The sequence below is a fragment of the Trichomycterus rosablanca genome, chromosome 2, assembly GCF_030014385.1.
Source record: "Trichomycterus rosablanca isolate fTriRos1 chromosome 2, fTriRos1.hap1, whole genome shotgun sequence".
NCBI classification, from domain to species: Eukaryota; Metazoa; Chordata; class Actinopteri; order Siluriformes; family Trichomycteridae; genus Trichomycterus; species Trichomycterus rosablanca.
The window spans coordinates 35164268-35188603 of record NC_085989.1 but is presented as its reverse complement, the minus strand read 5'-3'; the positions used below and the strand labels follow the sequence as shown (position 1 = coordinate 35188603).

Here is a 24336-nt window from a genome sequence, read left to right as displayed (position 1 = left end):
AAGTTGGGGCAGAGGCATGTTTACCCTGTGTTCAATAAATCTTACTATCAGTGAAAACTTTTAATGGTTTGGGAAATGACGACGATGCAGTTTTGCTATGGACGTTTTGTTCATTCTTGCTCGATACGAGACTTTAGCTGCTCAACAGTCCTTGGTCATCGTCGTCTGATTCTCCTCTTCATGCTGCACCATACGTTTTTAATAGGCGACAGATCTGGACTGCGGGCAGGCCAGTCAAGCACACACATTCTGTGTCTACAAAGCTACACTGTTGTAGTGCACACAAAATGATGCCTGGCAACATGTTACCGAAAAGATCATTGGAAAAGACATCACCTTGATGGCAGGATGTATCTCTTTCTGTGTGAATGGTACCTTGACACGTCATGGCCACTGATGCACCTCCATATCATCTTTTGCACCTTTCACTAATAACAGTCTGGATGGTCCTTTTTATCTTTGGCAAAGAGAACTCGACGTCCTTGACAACAAGCTGAACTGTGGAGTCTGTGGAACTGTGGACTCTGATCACAGCATATGTTTCCACTGTCTTTTGGACTATCTAATATGAGCTTGGGGTCAGAAAAAAGTTTTAAGTGGCATCTGTTAATGTAACTCCGTATTGTAGTGCTTGTCAAAGGTTTGCCACAGTAATCCTCATCCATGTGGTTATAATAGCTATTGATGAATTATGTTTTTGATGCAGTGCTTTCTAAGCATTTGGAGATCACAGGTGTTCAGTTTAGGCTTGCACCCTTGTTCTTTATGCAGAGAAATTCCATGAATTATTTAATGCTGCTGTGCACTGTAGAGGAAAAAACATGCAAATCCCCTCCAATCTTTCTCTGAGGTACATTGTTTTTGAACATGTTAATGTTTTGTCACATTTGTTGACAAACTGGAGATCCTCTGCTCCTCAAAAACTCAGCATTTCATGGATGCTGCTTTTGTTCCAAATCATAATTGCAATCATCTGTTGACATCACCTGTTTGAAATCAAATCATTATTTAGTTTATATATTACTAGCTGATTACTAGCCCTAAGTTGCCCCTGTCCAACCTTGCAGGCCTGAAATGCAAAACATGAAATATCTTGGGTCCATACTGTCTGGATTGGAATAAGTCAAAGTAAACGACAGAGTTATGCATATTTATTTCCAATATCTCTCTGTACTGTGCATGTATTCCATTTCTCATAAATCCCATCCAGGCTGCTACTCACTGATGCTGAAATGCACCAAATAAATCATTTAAGTCTGAGATTCCTCCTCCTCTCAAAAACATTTTTGAAACAACATACTGTCAATATTGTTTATACCAGAGACTGGGGTTTAAGCATTAATTTCATTATCCCATTGTAACAAAGACTTTATCTTCAGTCCAGTTCTGATCAGGTAATTAAATATAATATTATTTTTCTTATTTTTATAAAGGAAACATTTACTCAGAAGAGCAGACACACAACATGCAAACATCCATTTAGGATTCTTTATTTGATATTAAGATATTAATTTATAGTTAAAAGTAATACACATTATAATGTAGGAAGGCGGCCACTCATAATACTCTCCGCATTACAAATTTAGCACCATTTGGGTCCAGCGCTTATGGGTAAAATTACATTTATTGTATGTTCAGCACTCATTCAAAAAACAGCACATGCATAAGACACAAAACAACGCACAATATCAGGACACATTATAAGTAGTAGGCTATCTCTAACATACTAATCTGAACTTTTCTTCTTCCATTGTTTCCTTGCTGTTATGTTTCTCTGATCCATCTTTCACTTTTCATTTACTCTCTTACACCTTCACAACCTTTAAAGCTTGCCTTGGATGTTTGTCTGGTTTAGATTTTGTATGTACAAGAAATAAACGATACATGCAAAGTATTTCAATAAATATATATAGCGTTTTATAACGTAACAACTTGACATAACTAGTGTCACCTAGTGGTATTTCTAAGCCATTGAAAGAAATCAGTGCAATCAGAGGGCAGTTTAAATCTCCACTGGTTTGGAGATCTGTCATTTTAGTAGCTGTATTGAAAAATGTTACCAAACCTTTTTTTATATTACTATGGTTTGTTAATATACAATACTGAATGTTACATAGGCCAGAATACAGTCTTACATCCTTTATGCAGGTATTTAAACATGGAAACAAACAGTACATGACAGGACACTTGACGACTACAAAAAACATACATATTATTCAAAAATCATACATAAATTGTAAAGGATTCTCACAGCAGTATATGGATTAAAAATTACTGCTTGATAAATAATACATCAAATGCAGCTACATTTAATTAAAAATTAAAGGAACACTAGACAGATTGAAAACAAGCTTAATACTTAAAACTGACTACTGGTATATAATTGCTGGGTTTCAGTACTTTTAAGATAAAATCAAACATAAGACATACAAATGTGTTTGTTATGATATAATCCAACTAGAATATGCACTTAAATACGGGTCTGAGACATTTAATCTCAAAAGAGTTATAATCTTTATGTAATAATTGTTATCAATAATTGCCAATATATTATTCTAAGGCACTTATACCTACGTGCTCAGTATTTTAAAATCTGTCAAAATCTGGCAAGTGCTACACAACCCAGCACAAATAGCTTCTCTCTCTTCACAGGTGAATAATTTCAGACCCTCCGGATTGTAACTGTCTTATTAGCAGAGATGGCCAGTATTAGTCAGTATTAGTCTAATGGGCATAGTCTCGCTTGATCCTTCTTCTTCCCATTCTGTCCCCTGTCTTCTGTCTGACTTGTTGCAATTTCAGAGGAGGGCTCAGAAGATGGTGCTCCAGCGTTTGGGTGGAGAACGAGATCGACTTTCTCCCTGCGAGCAGTGAAAAATGCAGGTGAATGGGCATTACTGCTTATTACAGATTGTATAACTATTCTCTGAAGTCTTCCTAAAGTGTGTGTTTATGCTGAACATGAAATGAAATATGCAGCATAGGGGTGATAACGTGTTCCACTGATGGTGAAGAGTCTCAGAACACTCCAAAGAGAGCACGGAGAAAATGCAAGCAGAGAAAGAGAAAATTACAGGTGAAAATCACTTTGATTGCCTGCTTGACCTGAGTGATAAGTGTAAAGCAATTTTGGGCACTGTTTTGTATTACAGCAAGGAATAAAGGTATAACAATTTATAAATATGTAAAACTTATTTATATATAGTTTTTTTTCTATTTTATTTATGCATTTTCTTCCACTTCCTCCCAATTTAGTGTAGTCAATTTGTCTTCCGCTGCTGGGGGATCCCCGATTGCAGTTGAGGTTGGTATACTGCTGCTCACGCCTCCTCCGACCTGCGTGCAGCCCTTAACAGAACCCTTTTTCACCCATGCATTCTGCACAGGCGCCTCTCTATCTGCCAGTCAGGGTCCTTACACAGCATTTGAAGACCCCATCCACATAGTCCGGTCATCCTGCCCTGCAAGCACTGCCAATTATGCCCGCTAGAAGGCGCCCAGTTGACTGGTGGCAACGCCGAGTTTCGACCGAGGAGTTCAGAATCTCAGCGCTGGTGTGCTAGCGGAATATCCCACTGCACCACCTGGGCACCTGTCTTGTGCAATAATGACAGACAAGTAATTGGTTTATTAAAGACTGAGGTAGATTTTTATCTGCAAACCTGTGCAAAGTCTTACTTAATTATTCAAACAAAAAAGGAAGTTAATCTAAAATTAAGTACATGATGATTTATGTGTGATTTTAGTCAATTCATAAATGTTAAACATTTACGACGTTTAGCAGACTCTTTTCATCCAAAGCGACTTACAATCATAACTGAATACAAATTTTTTTTCTATTTCTCCAATCCCCTCCCATTTTTCTCCCCTAATCTAGTTGTGTCCAATTACCCTGATTGCATCCTCCACTGATTCAAACCCTCCACCGCTGACTGAGAACACCTCTCTGACACACGCCCCCTCCGACACATGCTCAGTACAGACTACATTTTTCACCTGCACGAGTCGAGTTCATATACCGATCAGCACTGTGCATGGAGAGACACACCCTGATCAGCATGATTCCTCAGCCTTGTGCAGGCGCCATTAATCAGCCAGCAGAGGTCATAATTACAACAGTTATGAGGACCCATGATACGGCTTGCCCCTAACCCTATGAACAACAGCCAATCATTGTTCATGCAGCCGCCCAGCCCAGCCGGGTGGCAGAGCTCAGTTTTGATACGATGTAATCGAAAACCCAGCTCTGGTGTGCTAGCGTATTTTACCGCTGCGCCACCTGAGCGGCCTGAATAAAATTTTTGAGCAAATAAGGGTTAAGGGCCTCACCCAACAGTGGCAACTTGGTGATGGTGGGGCTTGAACCAGCAACCTTATGATTACTAGTCAGCATCTTAATCACTGAGCTACCACTGTCCAAACTAAACAACACTGAATCCTGACTGGATTTTAATAACCATTTTCTGAAATCCAACCAGTAAAATTAACAAAAAAACCCAATCCATACCCCATTTGTGAGTTTCCTCACATTCATACTGTCATATTGTTTAAATTTTTTTCAGAAATAGTCAAATATAATTTTCAATATTTTTTCAGAGGTGGGTACTGTAAGTACTGTAAGTATTTTAGAATCCCATTTTCTAAAATAAACTGCAGACACAGTTTTTCACAGTAGTACTTACAGTTAGCGGGGTTTAAAACAGACCTGTCCAGGGTGTTTCCTGCCTCACGCCCAGTGAATCAGATTTTATATTTTAGAAATCCTTAGAATCCGTTATAATCATGTATATCTTAGAAAATCTATGTATACGACAGCTAATTACTTTAGTTATAAAGAAAAACAAAAAATGATGTCACAATAAAACAAAACAGTTCTGATGTAGCAGAGTAGGAAATTAATATAATATAATATTATATAATATAATTAATATAATATAATATAATATAATATAATATAATATAATATAATATAATATAATATAATATAAAAATCATTGGGTTAGACTGTTTATAGTTCAGCATCCAGAACAGGTGGTTTGCTTGGCCCTGGAGGACCTGGAAATAATGTCTGTTTTAGTAATGGAAATGTAAAGATAGCGATCAATGAACAAAGAACATTGATGCAGTATTCAGTCCTAAGAGGGAAAATCTAGAGAGGTAGATAGGTGGATGGCATGATTAATAAAGATCACAGGGATTAGAGTCAAGCAGGTGGACATGCTAGCAGAATTGAACAGTAATGGTTAGGAGAGGTCAGAACAGAAGGACTCAGTGGAAATTGGCTCCACTGGCAAAGTCACATGTAGAGATTGTTATAGATTAGTAAGCGATCCTGGTTGAACTCACAGCAAATATAGTCTGGCAATATACCACACAACAAAAAATGCCAAAATACTGTACAAAGACAAATACAAAACCATGTTGTTACTGTGCTAGGATACTGTGGAGTGCTGCTGCTATTTTAGAATTAAAACAGAAATAGCTATATAATACACAATAATAAAATAAATTAATAAAAAGTAGTTAGGTGCATCTATCTGGAACATACATTTATTATTTTATAAGCTACACCTGTCGTGCAGTTAAATCTTGTGGTTTTACACTCACTGTTGTCCATCTGTTGCTCTGTACTTTCCTTGAACCTAATTTATCAATGAAACTCCCCTAATTTCCACGTGTAATTTGGGTGGTGGACCATTCCTAATACTGCACTGACACTAATATGATAGTAGCATGGTATTGTAATGTACTGGTATGTATTGGGTGCAGCAGTGTTGATTTTAGATTGTTGATTTCTAAACACCTCAGTTTCAATGCTGGTATATACTGTATATATACCGGTCAGCCATAACATTATGACCACCTCCTTGTTTCTACACTCACTGTCCATTTTGTCAGCTCCACTTACCATATAAAATCACTTTGTCGTTCAACAATTACTGACTGTAGTCCATCTGTTTCTCTACATACTTTTTTAGACTGCTTTTACCCTGTTCATCAATGTTCAGGACCCCCACAGGACCACTACAGAGTAGGTATTATTTGGGTGTTGGATCATTCTCAGCACTGCAGTGACACTGACATGGTGGTGGTGTGTTAGTGTGTGTTGTGCTGGTATGAGTGGATCAGACACAGCAGTGCTGATGGAGTATTTAAACACCTCACTGTCACTGCCGGACTTAGAATAGTCCACCAACCAAAAATATATCCAGTCAACAGTGCCCTGTGGGCAGCGTCCTGTGACCACTGATGAAGGTCTAGAAAATGACCAACTCAAACAGCGGCAATAGATGAGCAATCATCTCTGACTTTACATCTAAAAGGTGGACCAACTATGTAGGTAGGAGTGTCTAATAGAGTGGATAATGAGTGGACAGTTATTTATGGACATGGTATTTAAAAACTCCAGCAGCGCTGCTGTGTCTGATCCACTTATACCAGTACATCACACACTAACACACCACCACCATGTCAGCGTCACTGCAGAGAATGATCCACCACCTAAATAATACCCGCTCTGTGGTGGTCCTGTGGTGGTGTTTAACACAGCGTTATAGGTATAAGACAAATCTAGAGTAATATGCAATTTTAAAGACCTTTATGTGAAATAAATAGGAATTCTAATGACCCTGTGTGGTCATATGAGTGAAAAGATATGAATGCTCAACCTACTCACTAAACTGATCTCAAACTGAACTTTACATATGAGTTGGCTCATGCAAATCCATATGAATTTGCAGTTTTTGTAGCTACAGAAGGCTCACCAGGTTGAAGATTCTGGACAGTGTGTTCGGGTCTCTGCGGCGTCTGTGAGGGGATCTGATAATCTCCGATGCACGTGGTGATGCTGAAGCCTACAAAAATATCTGTCATGAACAAACTGAGGGCTCCAGCTGGAACCTCCCTAGTCATTTAGTAACATGTCTGGCACAACAATATTCAGTAATTACATGTGGTCAATATTAAACCGAAAGATTTCTAAACCTTTGTGAACCACCTAAATGTATCCATGGTTCACAACAATCATGTATACTTAGATATTTACATTAGAATGTAGAATTCATTAAAGGTTTATAACAAGCTTTCTGGACAAAAAATGGACAAAGGTTGGAAAATCTTCTATTTGTAAAGTCTCTGAACTTAATTACCTTGTTAACTCTTATTAAACTCATTGGGACTTAAAGAGCACCAGTTGTTTTATTAGGATAGCCAGATTATAATTTCAAAATGTAATAAATTATCAGAATTTAAACTCCTTGACCAAGTGATTAAGTATCTAAACCAGTTGACCAAGTGTCTAAAAAGCTGCTTAAAGCAGGTGATGGCTAGAAAAAGGTATCATCATGTCTCCAGTTCATTTCTATTGTCAAAAGATCAAGGCAAGATCTGGTAGACCTTGTCCTGTGCAATAAAAGCAGCAATTAATTTCTAATTGTTAAGGAGTTGGAATGTACCATGTACAAAACCAGATTATTGGTATTGGTCAAACATTTTAGAGCAGTAGATGATGCTGAGTAAATGGATTGTAAAAAGTGGAAAGTATGTTAATGCATTTGAAATGACAACATGGAACAAAGGAGGTTGCAAAATTTGTGTCAACCGTCAACTAAAGCTCAACATCCGAATCATCAGTGAGGATGCTCTATGTTAGAAATATCAGAGTGGATTTCAAACAAAACATTCAAGCAAGCTGATAATGAAGGTCAATTTCTGAATAAATGTAGTGGATTGTCATGTTTTGCCTCTCTCGTAGTGAGACAAATTAAAAGGGGCCACCAAAAGCCTTATGAGTGCCAACAAGATGGTCTTTTAATGAAAGTGTTGACTACTTTTGTGTATAGAGCAGGTAGAAAAAAACACTATGTTGTCTTTGTACATCATGTTTAAGCAAAACTCACCACTGGCATTCCAGTGTATTATGAAAACTACTGTAGGGTGCATAGAGCCAAATATGTGTACATGGTTTTAATGGGACAAGTTTACATGGTTCAGATGGGACACTTTTACCAGTAAATTGATTGGATTGCCAGCTGAATGTAAAATGCAAGTAAAACTGCACACACTAACTAAAATTTGAGCCAAAACTGACACTGGGGTCTCAAAACTCAATAGGGGAGACGAATCTGTCTAATATGGCAAAAGTAATACTTGCAACTAATTTGCAAACATTTTGTCCAGTTAACTTATTATAGACATTGAATAATACTAAAGTTATATATTGTATATATTTAGAAGCTTCAGATGCTGTATAATGGTAAAACATTTGTTAACATTTGATTTGTAAATGTGATGTGGGTTTTATACACTCACTGAGCACTTTATTTGATTTACTTTATCATTGTCAAGTGCAGCAGTGTTGTTGGGGTTTTTAAATACTGATTAAACTTACTGGCCCCTTTATTTTGAACACATAATTTGGTAGCACTTATTGTAAGAGCTATTTTCCTTTTTCATGCACAATGTGTGGTTATCTTCCTCTAGTCTTTTACCAGTGGATACTTTCAGATTACTCACTCACTCTCTTAACCGCTTATCCAGTTAGGGTCGCGGGGGTGCTGGAGCCTATCCCAGCTTTTCAATGGGCGCAAGGCACACAGTAACACCCTGGACAGGGCGCCAGTCCATCGCAGGGCAGACACACATACACACATCCATTCACCTATAGTGCAATTCAGTGTCTCCAATTAACCTGACTGCATGTTTTTGGACTGTGGAAGGAAACTGGAGCTCCCGGAGGAAACCCACGCAGACACAGGGAGAACATGCAAACTCCGCACAGAAAGGACCCCGGACCGCCCCGCCTGGGGATCGAACCCAGGACCTTCTTGCTGTGAGGCGACAGTGCTACCCACTGAGCCACTGTGCCGCCCACTTTCATGTTTGAATGGAACACTATTTCTATCTCAGTATTAACATTTAAAATCCCCTGAACACTGCTGCACCTGATATACGTACATTAGAACAACTCACACTACTATGTTAATATCATGTTAATGTCATTGCAGTGCTGAGAATGGTCCACCACCCAAATGACATTAGGTCAGTAGAGATACTATGAATGTCCCGTTTAATTGATAATTAGGGTAGATGGGGTGACAAGGTGAACAGAGCAACAGATGGGCTACAGTAATTGTATGTCCACAAAGTTAATCTGTGTTGCAGGTGTAGCTTATAAATAATCACTAAATGCATGTACAAAATGGTTTATTAGGTAGGTGTACCTAATAAAGTGCTCGGTGAGTGTATAACAGTATAACAATAAAACAACATGTCTTTTGGTACAGTGAAAAGCTTCAATGTTGAAATGCTAGAAACAAAGAGATAGCATTAGGGAATAAAATGATTAAACACCTGAACAGTCTCGTCCTTAATTAACAAGGGAAGGAAACATCATACACGATCAAAACACCAAGGTTATCACATGCACACACAAACACTGTACGATGGATGAGTTAGATATCAGGGTGCAACACGGGAGAAATGACTTTACAAGGCTACATATTTCACAGGCATGTTTTAGTCAGGTGCAAAGAAGAAGAAACCTAATTCTTTATGACAAGTATACCTATATACATATATAATAACCTAAGGTATTTGTAGCAAGACCATTACGTTTGCCTTTGAAAGCTATGTGAAAACATGCTTTTGTCAAAATTTTAAGCTTTGTGAACCTTCTTTTATCAACATAACTGCCTATATAGAATAAGTATTTTTCTTTACTATAAGGAATCTGACAGCACTTCTGAAAGGGTTAACAGTGAACCTACATACAGTAGTGTAGGTGCCATTTGCTTGATTTGTCTTGAGCTATCTGTGTGATATTATATATTAGTTAATCGTTGGAACATTCCACTACTGAATAAGCTGTATTGTTTCTGTGTCGCCCCATCCACATAACAACAACACACTCAGGGCCGTTGCTAAGGCATCAGGCTTCTTAGTTTCATGCCTCTGTATTTCTTTATTTCTCTTATGATAAACAATGATCTCCTGCCTTAAACATCTCTACACACCAACATCCAAATCGAAACACTCTTCTAAGCTACATGTACACACACACAGATTAACTGCTCAACCTTGTGTGTTTATTCTCCAGGCCAGTAAGCCTGGGCCTATCCACCTGAACTCCGACCGTAGAACCCATAGGGGATAGTCTAATAGGACCTAAGAAGTTCTCAATAAAGAATCATTTAAAGCTTCTGGGTCTTCTGGGGTTTCCTTCAGTTTACTCAACAGTTTATAAATAAAGTGTAGTTCAGGATTTTCTGATCCTGGTCTTGACAAAGGCAACCAGATCCAAAACATTATAATTATTAGGAAGGATTAGGTTTCTTCTACTTTTCTGTATAAACATCCTTTACTTCAATCACACATTGAGTGTTTTCTACTGTGCTTCTACTGCTCTACTGTGCTTTTTTCAATGTTAATAAATGGCCAAGGTCATTTGGCCTGTTACCTAACATTAAGACACCAGTAAAAAATAAACATATGTTCAAAAATACCATTTTTTTTTACTTTTTGTATGACAATATACTTTAGAATACTTGTACAGTGGTACCTTGTAACTCAATGTTCCCTAAACTCAAAATCTTTGAAACTCAATGCCCTTTGTTGAGAAATGTGTACCTTTAAACTCAGTGTTTTTCTTAAACTCAACATGTTCATTTTGTTTTTTTAAAATGTATTTATTTTTTATTGTAATGTATTTCAAATTATCAATTAACAGTCACTTCAGCGCTCAGCTTGACTGCATTTATGTGGAATAACCATCAGATTCACTCTGAAAACTCCACATGTATCTGTGTTTAGCTGGATTTTCCTCACTGTTTCACTTTTAAACTTGTGTTACAGCTCGGGGTTCTAAGAAATTGTAGGAATCAGCTTTTTATTTCAGTGTTTTTATATTATAATTGTGTTATTTTCAGTGTATCAGTGTCAAAAACAACCCCATTATTTTACATAAGCCTAAAATATATGCAGTTCCACGGGACCATGGAACACATTAACAGGTTTCCCATACACCCTTATTAGAAAAAATACCTTGAAACTCAACATCTTTTAAACTCAACGCCAGCCCCAGAATCAATTGACATTGAGTTTCAGGGTACCACTGTAAAAAAGGGTTTGAAATTTCTCAAATTCTAGCGTGAGATTAAGCTAAATGTCTGCAACCTTTTTTAAACTATTTTTACCAAGGTAAATAATTCTGGAGCTGAAATATTTCTTGTGCATTTTACTTACAGTGTATCACAAAAGTGAGTACACCCCTCACATTTCTGCAGATATTTAAGTATATCTTTTCATGGGACAACACTGACAAAATGACACTTTGACACAATGAAAAGTAGTCTGTGTGCAGCTTATATAACAGTGTAAATTTATTCTTCCCTCAAAATAACTCAATATACAGCCATTAATGTCTAAACCACCGGCAACAAAAGTGAGTACACCCCTAAGAGACTACACCCCTAAATGTCCAAATTGAGCACTGCTTGTCATTTTCCCTCCAAAATGTCATGTGATTTGTTAGTGTTACTAGGTCTCAGGTGTGCATAGGAAGCAGGTGTGTTCAATTTAGTAGTACAGCGCTCACACTCTCTCATACTGGTCACTGAAAGTTCCAACATGGCACCTCATGGCAAAGAACTCTCTGAGGATCTTAAAAGACGAATTGTTGCGCTACATGAAGATGGCCAAGGCTACAAGAAGATTGCCAACACCCTGAAACTGAGCTGCAGCACAGTGGCCAAGATCATCCAGCGTTTTAAAAGAGCAGGGTCCACTCAGAACAGACCTCGCGTTGGTCGTCCAAAGAAGCTGAGTGCACGTGCTCAGCATCACATCCAACTGCTGTCTTTGAAAGATAGGCGCAGGAGTGCTGTCAGCATTGCTGCAGAGATTGAAAAGGTGGGGGGTCAGCCTGTCAGTGCTCAGACCATACGCCGCACACTACATTAAATTGGTCTGCATGGCTGTCACCCCAGAAGGAAGCCTCTTCTGAAGTCTCTACACAAGAAAGCCCGCAAACAGTTTGCTGAAGACATGTCAACAAAGGACATGGATTACTGGAACCATGTCCTATGGTCTGATGAGACCAAGATTAATTTGTTTGGTTCAGATGGTCTCAAGCATGTGTGGCGGCAATCAGGTGAGGAGTACAAAGATAAGTGTGTCATGCCTACAGTCAAGCATGGTGGTGGGAATGCCATGGTCTGGGGCTGCATGAGTGCAGCAGGTGTTGGGGAGTTACATTTCATTGAAGGACACATGAACTCCAATATGTACTGTGAAATACTGAGCAGAGCATGATCCCCTCCCTCCGGAAACTGGGTCGCAGGGCAGTGTTCCAGCATGATAATGACCCCAAACACACCTCTAAGACGACCACTGCTTTATTGAAGAGGCTGAGGGTAAAGGTGATGGACTGGCCAAGCATGTCTCCAGACCTAAACCCAATAGAACATCTTTGGGGCATCCTCAAGCGGAAGGTGGAGGAGCGCAAAGTCTCGAATATCCGCCAGCTCCGTGATGTCGTCATGGAGGAGTGGAAAAGCATTCCAGTGGCAACCTGTGAAGCTCTGGTAAACTCCATGCCCAGGAGAGTTAAGGCAGTTCTGGGAAATAATGGTGGCCACACAAAATATTGACACTTCAGGAACTTTCACTAAGGGGTGTACTCACTTTTGTTGCCAGTGGTTTAGACATTAATGGCTGTATATTGAGTTATTTTGAGGGAAGAATAAATTTACACTGTTATATAAGCTGCACACAGACTACTTTTCATTGTGTCAAAGTGTCATTTTGTCAGTGTTGTCCCATGAAAAGATATACTTAAATATCTGCAGAAATGTGAGGGTGTACTCACTTTTGTGATACACTGTATGTAATACTATGTAGAAGCAATGTTTTACAAAATTATTTTTATGGATTTACTGTAAAATAACATGATGTATATTATGCAATACGTAATATAAAAAAGGAATTTGAACAAGTATAAAATACTTTATATCATAGTGTTCCTTCCTGACTGCTACAACCCAGAAAATATGATATGTTTATTCTAAAGTCAGACCTTAGGGGTGTTGGGTCATATTTAAGGCTGTTATGACTTGTAGGTCATAAATCATTACTGATGCCATGACTTTGTTTTTAGGCACAGTTGAATACTTAACCTGTATCTTAAGGCAATTTGATTTGTCATGCAGAACAACTCACAGTAAAAAACAACTTTCTGCAAGTTATATATTTCTACCGGATTGGTCTCCACATGCCAATATCAGTAAGTTATGTACTGCAGCTTTAGGGAGCACAGTTATAAGGTCCTATAAGGTCAGGTATCTGCTATCATCTCTCTGGACCACACTCTTTTGTTACATTTACACGGACAAGCAGCCTGCAGACTTTATCAGTCCCTGATTATGACAGAAGGGAGTAAATGATTTAAAATCAGAGACACTTTAAGACACTGAAAAGGAAAGAGAGTGAGTGTATGATGACTCCAATAGTGAACTTGCTTGATCTTCAGGCCACTAGGGGAGAAAACTGCTTTAGTTCAAAAAAGATGTGCTGTCTCAAAGTCATTCAGGCGCACAGAGTAGTTTTGGATCAAAGTATCAGAATACAAATCCAATTCCTGTTTAACATCATCAAAGATGTACCCCCATACCAGTGTAGCAATACAGTATTCAGATATTGAGGACACTTCCAGCTTATATCAGATCTGATCGTAACAACCGAGCACCTCTTTTATTCTGATCGGGGGTGGTGGGTTTTAATTCACTCAGACACAATGGGTGCAAGGCGGGAATATAACCTAGACAGAGTGTCAGTTCATTACAGGGTACCAAACTCTCACTTATCACTTGTTTACACCTATGGGAAATTTAAAGCAGCCAATCCACCCAGTCTGTGGAAACATGTCATTATGTCTAAGAAACACCTAAGTAATCAGTATATTTGCAAATAGTGGCAATTATGGAATGTGTTTTATATCTACCAATTAAAAGTAAAAAGTAGAAGCATCTAATCTATGTCTAAGGCTATTGTGTGTCATGGGTCATGTCAAAACCCAACAGTTATTTTAATTACATTTTATTGAATGTGTAGGGCACTTTGTTGATAAACCAATCTCAGTAAAGTAGCCCTGAACTAATTGTTAATTTTCTTTGGTGTTATATAGAGATAAGTGAAAAATTAAAGGAAAACAAATCTTAGCTCAGTGGTTAAGGTACTGGACTAGTAATCAGAAGGTTGCTGGTTCATGCCCCACCATCACTGAGCAAGGCCCTTAACACTCAATTACTCAAAAAAATTGTAAGTCACTTTGGATAAAAGTGTCTACTAAATGCTAAAAATGTAAATCTGGATTAATTTGTCAAGATTTATGTTAAGTGCAGATGATCCAGACAGGTTGTGGTGGCATGATATGGTTAAACATATTAACCAGCCAGGTGCATGTGTTGCTTTCACCATGAAAATGGCCTGTATGCCTGGCCCTGTTATGCTGTGAAGGACATTTTGCATGGACTAGATCCATTACCCTCTCAGAAGGAGTCAGTACATGGTTAATTGGACTGGTTGTCTAATTAACATAATGGAACATTTATACAATAATGTAGGTGATCTCCTTCAGGATAGCAACACCCCTCCTTCATATTTACAGGGTAGACAGGAACACTGTCATCAAAACACCAACAGAAAGAATATCTTTTGAAGAAAGATGTTCCATAAAGTTTTAGACTTTGGAATCTACACCAAGTTGCACTGAAACTGTTACAATGGGTTGCAGTAGACCAGCATCTTACTTGTACACTTGTTGTTTATTTATTTATTTACTTGTTGGTGTGTATTTTATAACCAAATTGTAGGTTAACTTTTAGTTATATTACTTATTACTATGTATTTTTTTGTTTTTAAAAGGAGGCTTGCAGATAGTGAAACATTAGAATTAATGATGAGTTTTTAAGTGATTAAGTAACCAGTTTGTGTTAATTTTACCCACATAAAATCAAATCCTATTTTTGGCTACTGTGAAACACATTGCTGATACTAAAATCCAATTCATTTTGCCTTGATGATTGTTAGTTAGCTAGCCTGCAAACTGTATGCTATCACATGCATATTAATATGGTTATTATAAAGAATGTTGACATGTTTGGCTCTTTTTCATACATCAGTGAGGATTAAAGGATGTAAATTAAAACTTAATTTAATATTAGAATTTCACTCATTGTTACTTGTAAGTAACATAGCACTTATCTAGTTTGAATGCTAGCTTGGCTATAATACATAAATGTCTGCATCCATGATTATAAAAGGCATACTAGAAAGTGTATAAGGAAACTAACAGTAAGACTGGTTGTGCATTACAAACTATTCAGTACAGTAGTATGTAGTTTGTTACAGGGCTTAATAAAGGTTTTGAATTATTTTAGCAAGTTGCTAATGTTTAGTAAGAAAACAGTGTTACTAAGAATATAATGGACATTTTGGTACTAGTAGATACACTTTTTTACTAGTAACAAATGCAAAACAGTGTAGTCTTTTAGTGGGCAAGTCAGCAAGCTGTTAAGGGTTACTGGGAACATGAAGTTTGAGTAAATTGCAAATTAACATAATAAATCATGTTATTGAATGAGGGTGAAATGTTCCAAGTGTATTTTAGTGGATTTAGACATTAGAACAAATGCATTCTCAGTTCAGGGATACCTTAAATACTGTATTCAGATCTACTTCATAACAATTCACTATGACACACATACAATTGTCGCTAATGCTAATGTGTTAGTAATTCAAAATGTATGAATTCTGCATTTCAATTTTCACTCCAACAATGTTTTTATGATAAACCTATTAAAAGTAATTGTTAAGTCTTTAAACTCCCTTACTGAATAAGCTCACCCTTCCCAAAAAGTCTTTGAAATCACCTTGTGGCAAATCGACAAGACCAGAGGGCAAATGAGCAGCAATTAATAATCAGTTCTATAATTATTTCTCAAGGCAGAAAGAAAGGACTGTTAAGGACGAAGACAAGTTTATTAGGAACGATACAGAGGACAGGAAGCTGTCTGCTGAAGCCATGGAGCTCAATACTGTGAATGACTGTAAACATGACTCAATTTAAAGTTTTGACACATACCAGGCCTAAGATCTCCCTCCACTGCACATAAAACAGAAGAGAAAAATAACAAGGTAGAAACATTAGGGTTTTTTTGCACACTGTGAAGAAAATTGCTTTCAACGCTGCATGCCTTGTTGACAGCATCTCCAGTCGGCAAATTTGATTTGTTACATTTTAAATCAGTAAGCAATCTTTAAAATGCATTTATTGCACTCTGCAGTAAAGGTGGGATTTGAGCATAATTCATAGAATTAGATACAATACACAGTCGCACATGGTCTTCTTAAATAACGGGCTTGAACAACTGGCACTCTGAAGGAAGTGCACAACATTATACGTGTCTAAAAATAATGTGCAAATGGTAAAAATGTAAAAACTGACATCATCAAAAAAGCAGCCATTTACATATTAGTTTTAAGAGTGTTTAAAGACAAATATTTCATTTACCACTTAGATCTGGTATTTTAAATGACTATTAACAATGATCTGATCCAGTTTCTGTATTTTTAAGTTCAGGGGGAAGTAGTACTGCAAGCTGTTGATTGTGGGATAGAGTTTCCTTTTATGCATTTGTTAAATAAAGTTAACAATGCAGATAAGCTGAAAATTTACAAGGTTTTGTTTTTTAATGGCAAACATCATAGCTATTTGCAGCATATTATAGGAGATGAGACTGGGTAATGGACATTTTTTAATATTTTCAGTTGTTAGTTGTATAATGTAAATGTTAATTCTAGACAATGCCTGTCTGTTGTTTGGTAGATTGTTACAAATGTGTGGCCTTATTAATGTTAAGCTGTATGAAAAGGATAACTTTTGCCTTTTAATTTACTAACAAATGTCGTAAAACAGGCCAACAATAGATTGATTACTAACAAAAATATTAGGTTTTAATTAAATTGCCAACTCAATCAAAATGGAAAACATTTAAAGCTAAAACTGCTAAGCCCTATCCTGAACATACCTACTAAATACACACATGACTTTAGCATTTTACTTGGTATTGTAATTTTCTGCTATATACAAATAATGCCTGGATGTTTCAGCTGCTTTATGTTAGACAAAGCAAAACATCTGAAATCTACATTTCACTTTAATCTTTAGGACCTTTGGTAAAATGGAAGCTTATAATACACCAAACAGTATCATTACAATATGCCAAACAGGACCCTGATTAGTTGTAATTAAATCAGAGACTTACCCTTGACTTGGGGCGAGGAGAGGACACCTGCGGGTGATAAAATCAAATGTTCAATTTAATTACCGGTCATATCGCAGAGAACACATGAGGCAGTAAAGCATACTTGGTAATTTTAAAAGCAACACCCCTGATAGTTTGATCTTATTAATTTTAAAGTTCATTCAGAAAGACTGCTTAGTATTAGACAATGTAAAGGTCACCCTAATGAATGTGCAGATGTTGAAGCGCTTGTATTTTACAAGCAATTATATATATTTTTCCAGACAGCATGAAGGAGCATAGAAACAATGAGATTTTAAATGTCTACTTTAGTTTTACTTTCAGCTTAAATTTTAGCTAAAATTTAAACACTTACATGTACAAAAAACCTATCACTTTAGTAGGTGCTTATATGCTAATGACATAGTAGTTTTGAGTTTTGTATTAGGTGCAACATTGTTGATGAGAATTCTGAACACTATTTAAACTTGATGTTCACTGCTAAATACTGCTGGCTTTGTGGTAGCTTAGTGGTTGGGATACTGGACAGGTGATCACAAGGCTGCTGCTACCAAGTTGCTACTGTTGGGCCCTTAAGCATGATATCCCTAAATTGCTTGCATTGTACAAAGGCAAAGTTGGGAGTGGATAAAAGCATCTGCTAAATGCCATTAATGTATTTTCCTCCCAGCATCAACACTGAATTGCGTAAAATCCCAACTTGATCCACCTGATATACCATGTAATGACCATGTAAGTGTCATTGCAGTGCTAAGAATAATCCACCACCCAATCATTAGCTGGTCAGTAGGGGTCCTATGTTGGTACCTTTTGATAAATAAATGGCAAACAAAGTGTACAGAGCAGCAGAGAGGCTACAGTTGTGTATGGTAAGTGTAGCCTGTAAAATAACCAATAACAGTACATTCCAAATAGGTGTACCTAATAAAATGCTCGGTGAATGTTTAGACAGCTGGTATGTAATGTATGGACTTGTAGTGCCCAATAGGGATTATATATATATATGAGAGTTGTTGTTGAGAGTGTTTGTTCTTGTGCCAAGATGATTATAAGTAATAAATTACTGTACTAAATACATGAATAGAATCTAAACATTAAAGTTTGTGATAAAATGACAACTATAATTATTATTATTAAAAGAAAGCTATTTTTAATGTTAATCATCTAGATTTAAATCAATATATAATCTTGCGGCTAAGAGAGAATCTTCTGTATGTTTGTTAGTTTATTAGGATTTTAATATCATGTTTTACACTTTGTATCTCCAATTCACCTCACTTGCATGTTTTTAGACTGTGGGAGGAAACCGGAGCTCGAAGAGAAAACAGACACGGGAAGAACATGCAACACAGAAAGGACCTGGACCACCCCACCTGGCGATCGAACCCAGGACCTTCTTGCTTTGAGGCCACAGTGCTACCCATTGAGCCACCGTGCCACCCCTTCTGTATGTAATGAGGAAAATGTATTGAATATGAGAAATGAGACTCTAATAAGAGATGTACTAGAGTACTCAGGTCATTCTGTGTATGAATACTTTACTTTCTACTGTATGTAATAACAATTCAAGATGAGCAACATTTTACCTACCTCTGTCTAACAACACAAAGAAGCCTTTATTCCTGTCAATCAACTTTGACTACTTGACTACATGGGTGTTTGGGACATGACCTTAGACTTAACCCCAAAACAATAAACTTTGGTAGTTGAATTTTAAAACTTTTAAACAATGTGCATACATTATGGTCATTTGACTACAAAACTTTAACTTTATATATATACAGTGGGGTCAAAAAGTATTTAGTCAGCCACTGATTGTTCAGGTTCTCCTACTTAGAAAGATGAGAGAGGTCTGTAATTTTCATCATAGCTACACTTCAACTATCAGAGACAAAATGAGAAAAGAAATCCAGGAAATCACATTGTAGGATTTTTAAAGAATTTATTTGTAAATTATGGTGGAAAATAAGTATTTGGTCAATAACAAAAGTTCAACTTAATACTTTGTAACATAACCTTTGTTGGCAATGACAGAGGTCAAACGTTTCCTGTAAGTCTTCACCAGGTTTGCACACACTGTAGCTGGTATTTTGGCCCATTCCTCCATGCAGATCTCCTCTAGAGCAGTGATGTTTTGGGGCTGTCGCTGGGCAACACGGACTCCACAAATTTTCTATGGGGTTCAGGTTTGGAGACTGGCTAGGCCACTCCAGGACCTTGAAATGCTTTTTACAGAGCCACTCCTTCGTTGCCTGAGCGGTGTGTTTGGGATCATTGTCATGCTGGAAGACCCAGCCACGTTCCATCTTCAATGCTCTCACTGATGGAAGGAGGTTTTGGCTTAAAATCTCACGATACATGGCCCTGTTCATTCTTGCCTTAACACGGATCAGTCGTCCTGTCCCCTTTGCAGAAAAACAGCCCCAAAGCATGATGTTTCCACCCCCATGCTTCACAGTAGGTATGGTGTTCAACTCAGCATTCTTCTTCCTCCAAACACGACGAGTTGAGTTTTTACCAAAAAGTTCCATTTTGGTTTCATCTGACCACATGATATTCTCCCAATCCTCTTCTGGATCATCCATATGCTCTCTGGCAAACTTCAGACGGCCTGGACATGTACTGACTTAAGCAGGGGGACACGCCTGGCACTGCAGGATTTGAGTCCCTCTCGGCGTAGTGTGTTACTGATGGTAGCCTTTGTTACTTTGGTCCCAGCTCTCTGCAGGTCATTCATCAGGTCCCTCTGTGTAGTTCTGGGATTTTTGCTCACCGTTCTCATGATCATTTTGACCCCACGGGATGAGATCTTGACCCCAAGGGAGATTATCAATGGTCTTGTATGTCTTCCATTTTCTTACAATTGCTCCCACAGTTAATTTATTCACACCAACCTGCTTGCCTATAGTAGATTCACTCTTCCCAGCCTGGTGCAGGTCTACAATTTTTTTCCTGGTGTCCTTCGACAGCTCTTTGGTCTTGGCCATGGTTTAGTTTGGAGTCTGACTGTTTGAGGCCGTGGACAGGTGTCTTTTATACAGATAACGAGGTCAAACAGGTGCCATTAATACAGGTAACGAGTGGAGGACAGAAGAGCTTCTTAAAGAAGAAGTTACAGGTCTGTGAGAGCCAGAAATCTTGCTTGTTTGTTATTGACCAAATACTTATTTTCCACCATAATTTACAAATAAATTCTTTAAAAATCCTACAATGTGATTTCCTGGATTTTTTTTTCTCATTTTGTCTCTCATAGTTGAAGTGTACCTATGATGAAAATTACAGACCTCTCTCATCTTTCTAAGTAGGAGAACCTGCACAATCAGTGGCTGACTAAATACTTTTTGACCCCACTGTATATATATAAAGTTTCAGACTACTAAAAAAAAAAGAAACAACAAAAACTGAAGCTTGATCTGTCTGATGCACAAACATAGCCTGCAGCATTGGTATGACGTAAATTTACTGAATGTCTGATTTGAGACATTTTTGAACTGTTTTCCAGAATGGCATTAAGAGAAAGGAAGGAAATATTGCCTGATCTCACTCAAACATTGATGAATACAGTTCAAAGCCATGTATCAAAAGGCTGATGCAATGAAAAGGCAAAGCCTGAAGATTTATAAAAAGGTGATAAAACTTGATGCGTTTAAATAACAATTTGAAAAGGAAGGCTAAAAAAGACTTATCTTACACACAGATCAATTCTACTTGGGCTCAAAGGGTGACCACTGTTTGTTTCAAGCTTAATTAGAAAGTGATATAAAAAGTGACATTGTGTATGTTGAATGTGTTGAATTTTTAAATAGAGGTTTGAAGAAAATCCTGCACTTACAAAGCTCCTGAAGAAGTGCACAATAGGGTTCACATCCCCACGGCGTCGGGTAGAGGAGTGCTGAGATCTTTGGGGTGAGGAGGACAGGTGACCACGGAATGAACCCTAAACACAATATGAAGAAATTGTTATGGATAGCTAGGAAACATCATCTAATCCACAAAGTGTCATTTGGCCAAAGGATTTTATTACATCCATGCAGGAGCTCTATTTAATTACTATTGATAATATTTTTGTCCAGGCCTTCAAAGTACTGTTAAAATGTCTCAGGTGAAACTTCTATCATATAAAATATTTGACACCCCGATCTATACCTAATAAAAAAGCAGTAATAATAGACAATAAGGCCAGTGTTTTAATTTATCCCAAAGATGGTTGGGCATTGTGCAGGTCTGGAGTTTTTTTCACACTAGACTTGTCCAGTCTTTATGAACCTTATCATGCAGGAACAAGGAAGAAGCCTTAAACAAACTCTTGCCACATTTTTGCTAAAAACAATAGCAAAATGTTTTCTAGCACCATTAACTCGTGTAAGGCAGGACAATGCAAACATTCCTATACTCATGCATTCATACAAATGCATGGAAAATATAGAGAAGCCAATCCACCTGCTGTATTTTTAGAAAGGTAAAATGAAATAAGGTAATCAGAAAAGTGTCGTGTACTCTTGGCATGCAGAGAAAATGCCAAAATCTTCACACACAGATCCACCAGCAAGCCATTATCATTAATACAGTGGTACCTTGTAACTCAGTGTCCCCTAAACTCAAAATTTTTAAATCTCAATGCCGTAAACTCAACATTTCCCTTAAGCTAATTGTGTTCAGTTTGTTTTTTAAAAATTGATTTATTTAATTTTAAATTACCAATGAACAGTCACTTTGTTCAGCGCTTGGCTTAAGTGGTGCGGTAAAACGTCATTTGTGTGGAATAACCATCAGATTCACTCTGAAGGCTCCACATGTATCTGTGTTTAGCTGGATTTTCCTCCTGTTTCACTTTTAAACTGGTGTTACAGCTCGGGGTTCTGAGAAATTCTAAGAATCAGTTTTTTATTTCAGTGTTTTTTAGATTTGTGTTATTTTCAGTGTATAAGTGTCAAAAACAACCCCATTATTTTACATAAGTCTAAAATATATGCAGTTCCACAGGACCATGAAACGCATTAACAGGTTTCCAATACATCCTTATGGGAAAAAATACCTTGAAACTGAACGCCTTTTAAACTCAAAGCCACTCCCAGAACCAGTTCACGATGAGTTTCAAGGTACCACTGTATATGTTTTATTAGATTCATTAATTAAGAATATATAACATAACAAAGTGCAATAGCGTTGCACACATTTAAACCATTTTTATTATCATGTTATAAGTTTAAACCTATTTCGAACTAAAAATAAAAAAATTGTCTTTTTTTTAATCATTCCCTTTTAATAATTACCATTGAATACATTGAACACAAATTTTACATGCAATTCAGTCTGGAAAGCACTGTGCTTTCAAAACTACCCATTACATACGTCAGTACTACATTAGACATTGGACCCAAACAGTGAAAAATCTGTATAGGCTACAAAGGTCAGTTTCTTCTGCAAAAAAACTGATGCTTAATGCATGATATCTAGAGCTATATGGTATATATAGCACAGATGTCTCATTGTTATTCCAGTGTATTGCAATCCTGGAAAGACCTAAAAGGCTAATCTTAAAGCCTAAAATGATTCCATGTCTTGTTTTTATTAGTTCTTAAGTCTGCAGAGAAGGTATTTGTCATAAACTGAAATTGCTAGCTGTCACAGGGATAAAAAGCATCATATTCTGCTGCATTATTTGGACAGTTTTCAGATTGTGTATATTTGGAAATATGCATAGAAAATAAATGTTGTGTTTGAATGTAAACCACCTCTGCAAGACTTTTCCTTAAAAAACTACAAAAAGTTAAGGGTAATCTAAAACAATCTCTCACTGATGCATTCATTTGCTTACCTTGCCCTTTTTCTTCTTATCCCCTCCAAAAAAATGGCTGATCTGATCCATCAGACCCGGAGCCTTCTTCCTCCTTCCCAGTCCTGAGGTGCCTGCAGTAGCCATTCTGTATGTTGGTCTTCTGAGCCTGGGTCAATGATCTGCACACCTACCAAGGTCCTTCTCCACACTGTCCGATCTCCGCTCTGTGGACACCTCAGCCAGCTTCTGAATAGTCTTCTGCACTTCCAAGGCAGATAGGCTGGCCTTTGAAGGTGTGGTTCCCCTCTGTCCCAAGCCATCATGGGAGATAAGGTGGGTCTGTAATAGCGTCAGTGACTCTGGGACGGTGCCAGGCATTCTTTACAGCCCGTGTACCCGTGGAGTCAGTCACTGCCCTGCTCTCTGTTCAAGGAGCTGCCATTGTTCTCTGCCACATCTGCCTCGGTCCAGTGTGGCCCACAACAAGGCCTATCTATGAGAAAGCTGCGGTTCAATGCAAAACAGCCCTTGACACAATCAAACTTTTGTCACAGTGATTCATATGCTTTGTACAAATAGTTTATGTTGAAATTATGTGAAAGTATACTGTGCAATTCCTTTACTTTGAAATGAGATTTGATGTTTTTGAAATCGCTTGATAGACTTACAGATGTTTTAATATGAGAAGAAAGTTATGGACCATTGTGACTAAAAAGAACAATAGCAAAGGCCATTTTAAAGATCTTTGATCTGTTTGTGTAAACACTGATTCATTTAGATAAGATAAGATTCCTTTATTGATCACCATGGGGGAAATTTGAGTGATACAGCAGCTCCAGTACAGTGTAAGTACAGTAAGTAGAGTAAATAAAAATAGAAAAAAAAAGAAAAAATAAGGAAAGAAAAGAAAACCTGATTCATTTTTTAAACCTGCAAAAGCTGCAAACATATCTAGGTGTACACTAATCGACAAATAAAGGAAACTCAGTATTTTTGCTACTCCTTCTAGCAGTAAGCATTCTGCAAAGATCACACAAATGACACAAAATATACTTCTAAAGGAGATGAAAGCTGAACTCAAGAGGTTGCTAGGGATGTTCAGAAATCTCTAGAACTCTCTTAAGAGGCTCTGTATGTGTTGAGTGCAAAAACTGAGCAAATTACTGCACTGTAATTTTGCAAAAGTACCACTTGGATTTCCACAGTACTTCTTAGTCAATGTTTTGTGGACAGATA

General features: G+C 37.5%; 1 protein-coding gene across 2 annotated transcripts; it reads right to left on the bottom strand.

The window, feature by feature from the left end:
* Window positions 1-1474: 1474 nt before the first annotated feature.
* Window positions 1475-23417, bottom strand: mbpa (myelin basic protein a). 2 transcript variants are annotated; one of them, XM_063014866.1, is made up of 6 exons: window positions 23140-23417; window positions 21154-21258; window positions 17322-17348; window positions 16139-16159; window positions 6765-6854; window positions 1475-2861 (listed from the first exon to the last, which is right to left on the bottom strand). In XM_063014866.1, the coding sequence occupies exons 1-6, from the start codon at window positions 23242-23244 to the stop codon at window positions 2811-2813; spliced, it is 399 nt and encodes a 132-aa protein (XP_062870936.1). In that variant the 5' UTR covers window positions 23245-23417; the 3' UTR covers window positions 1475-2810. The 2 variants fall into 2 exon arrangements, with proteins under 2 accessions (XP_062870936.1, XP_062870945.1); XM_063014875.1 differs by lacking the exon at window positions 16139-16159.
* Between the last annotated feature and the right edge of the window lie 919 nt (window positions 23418-24336).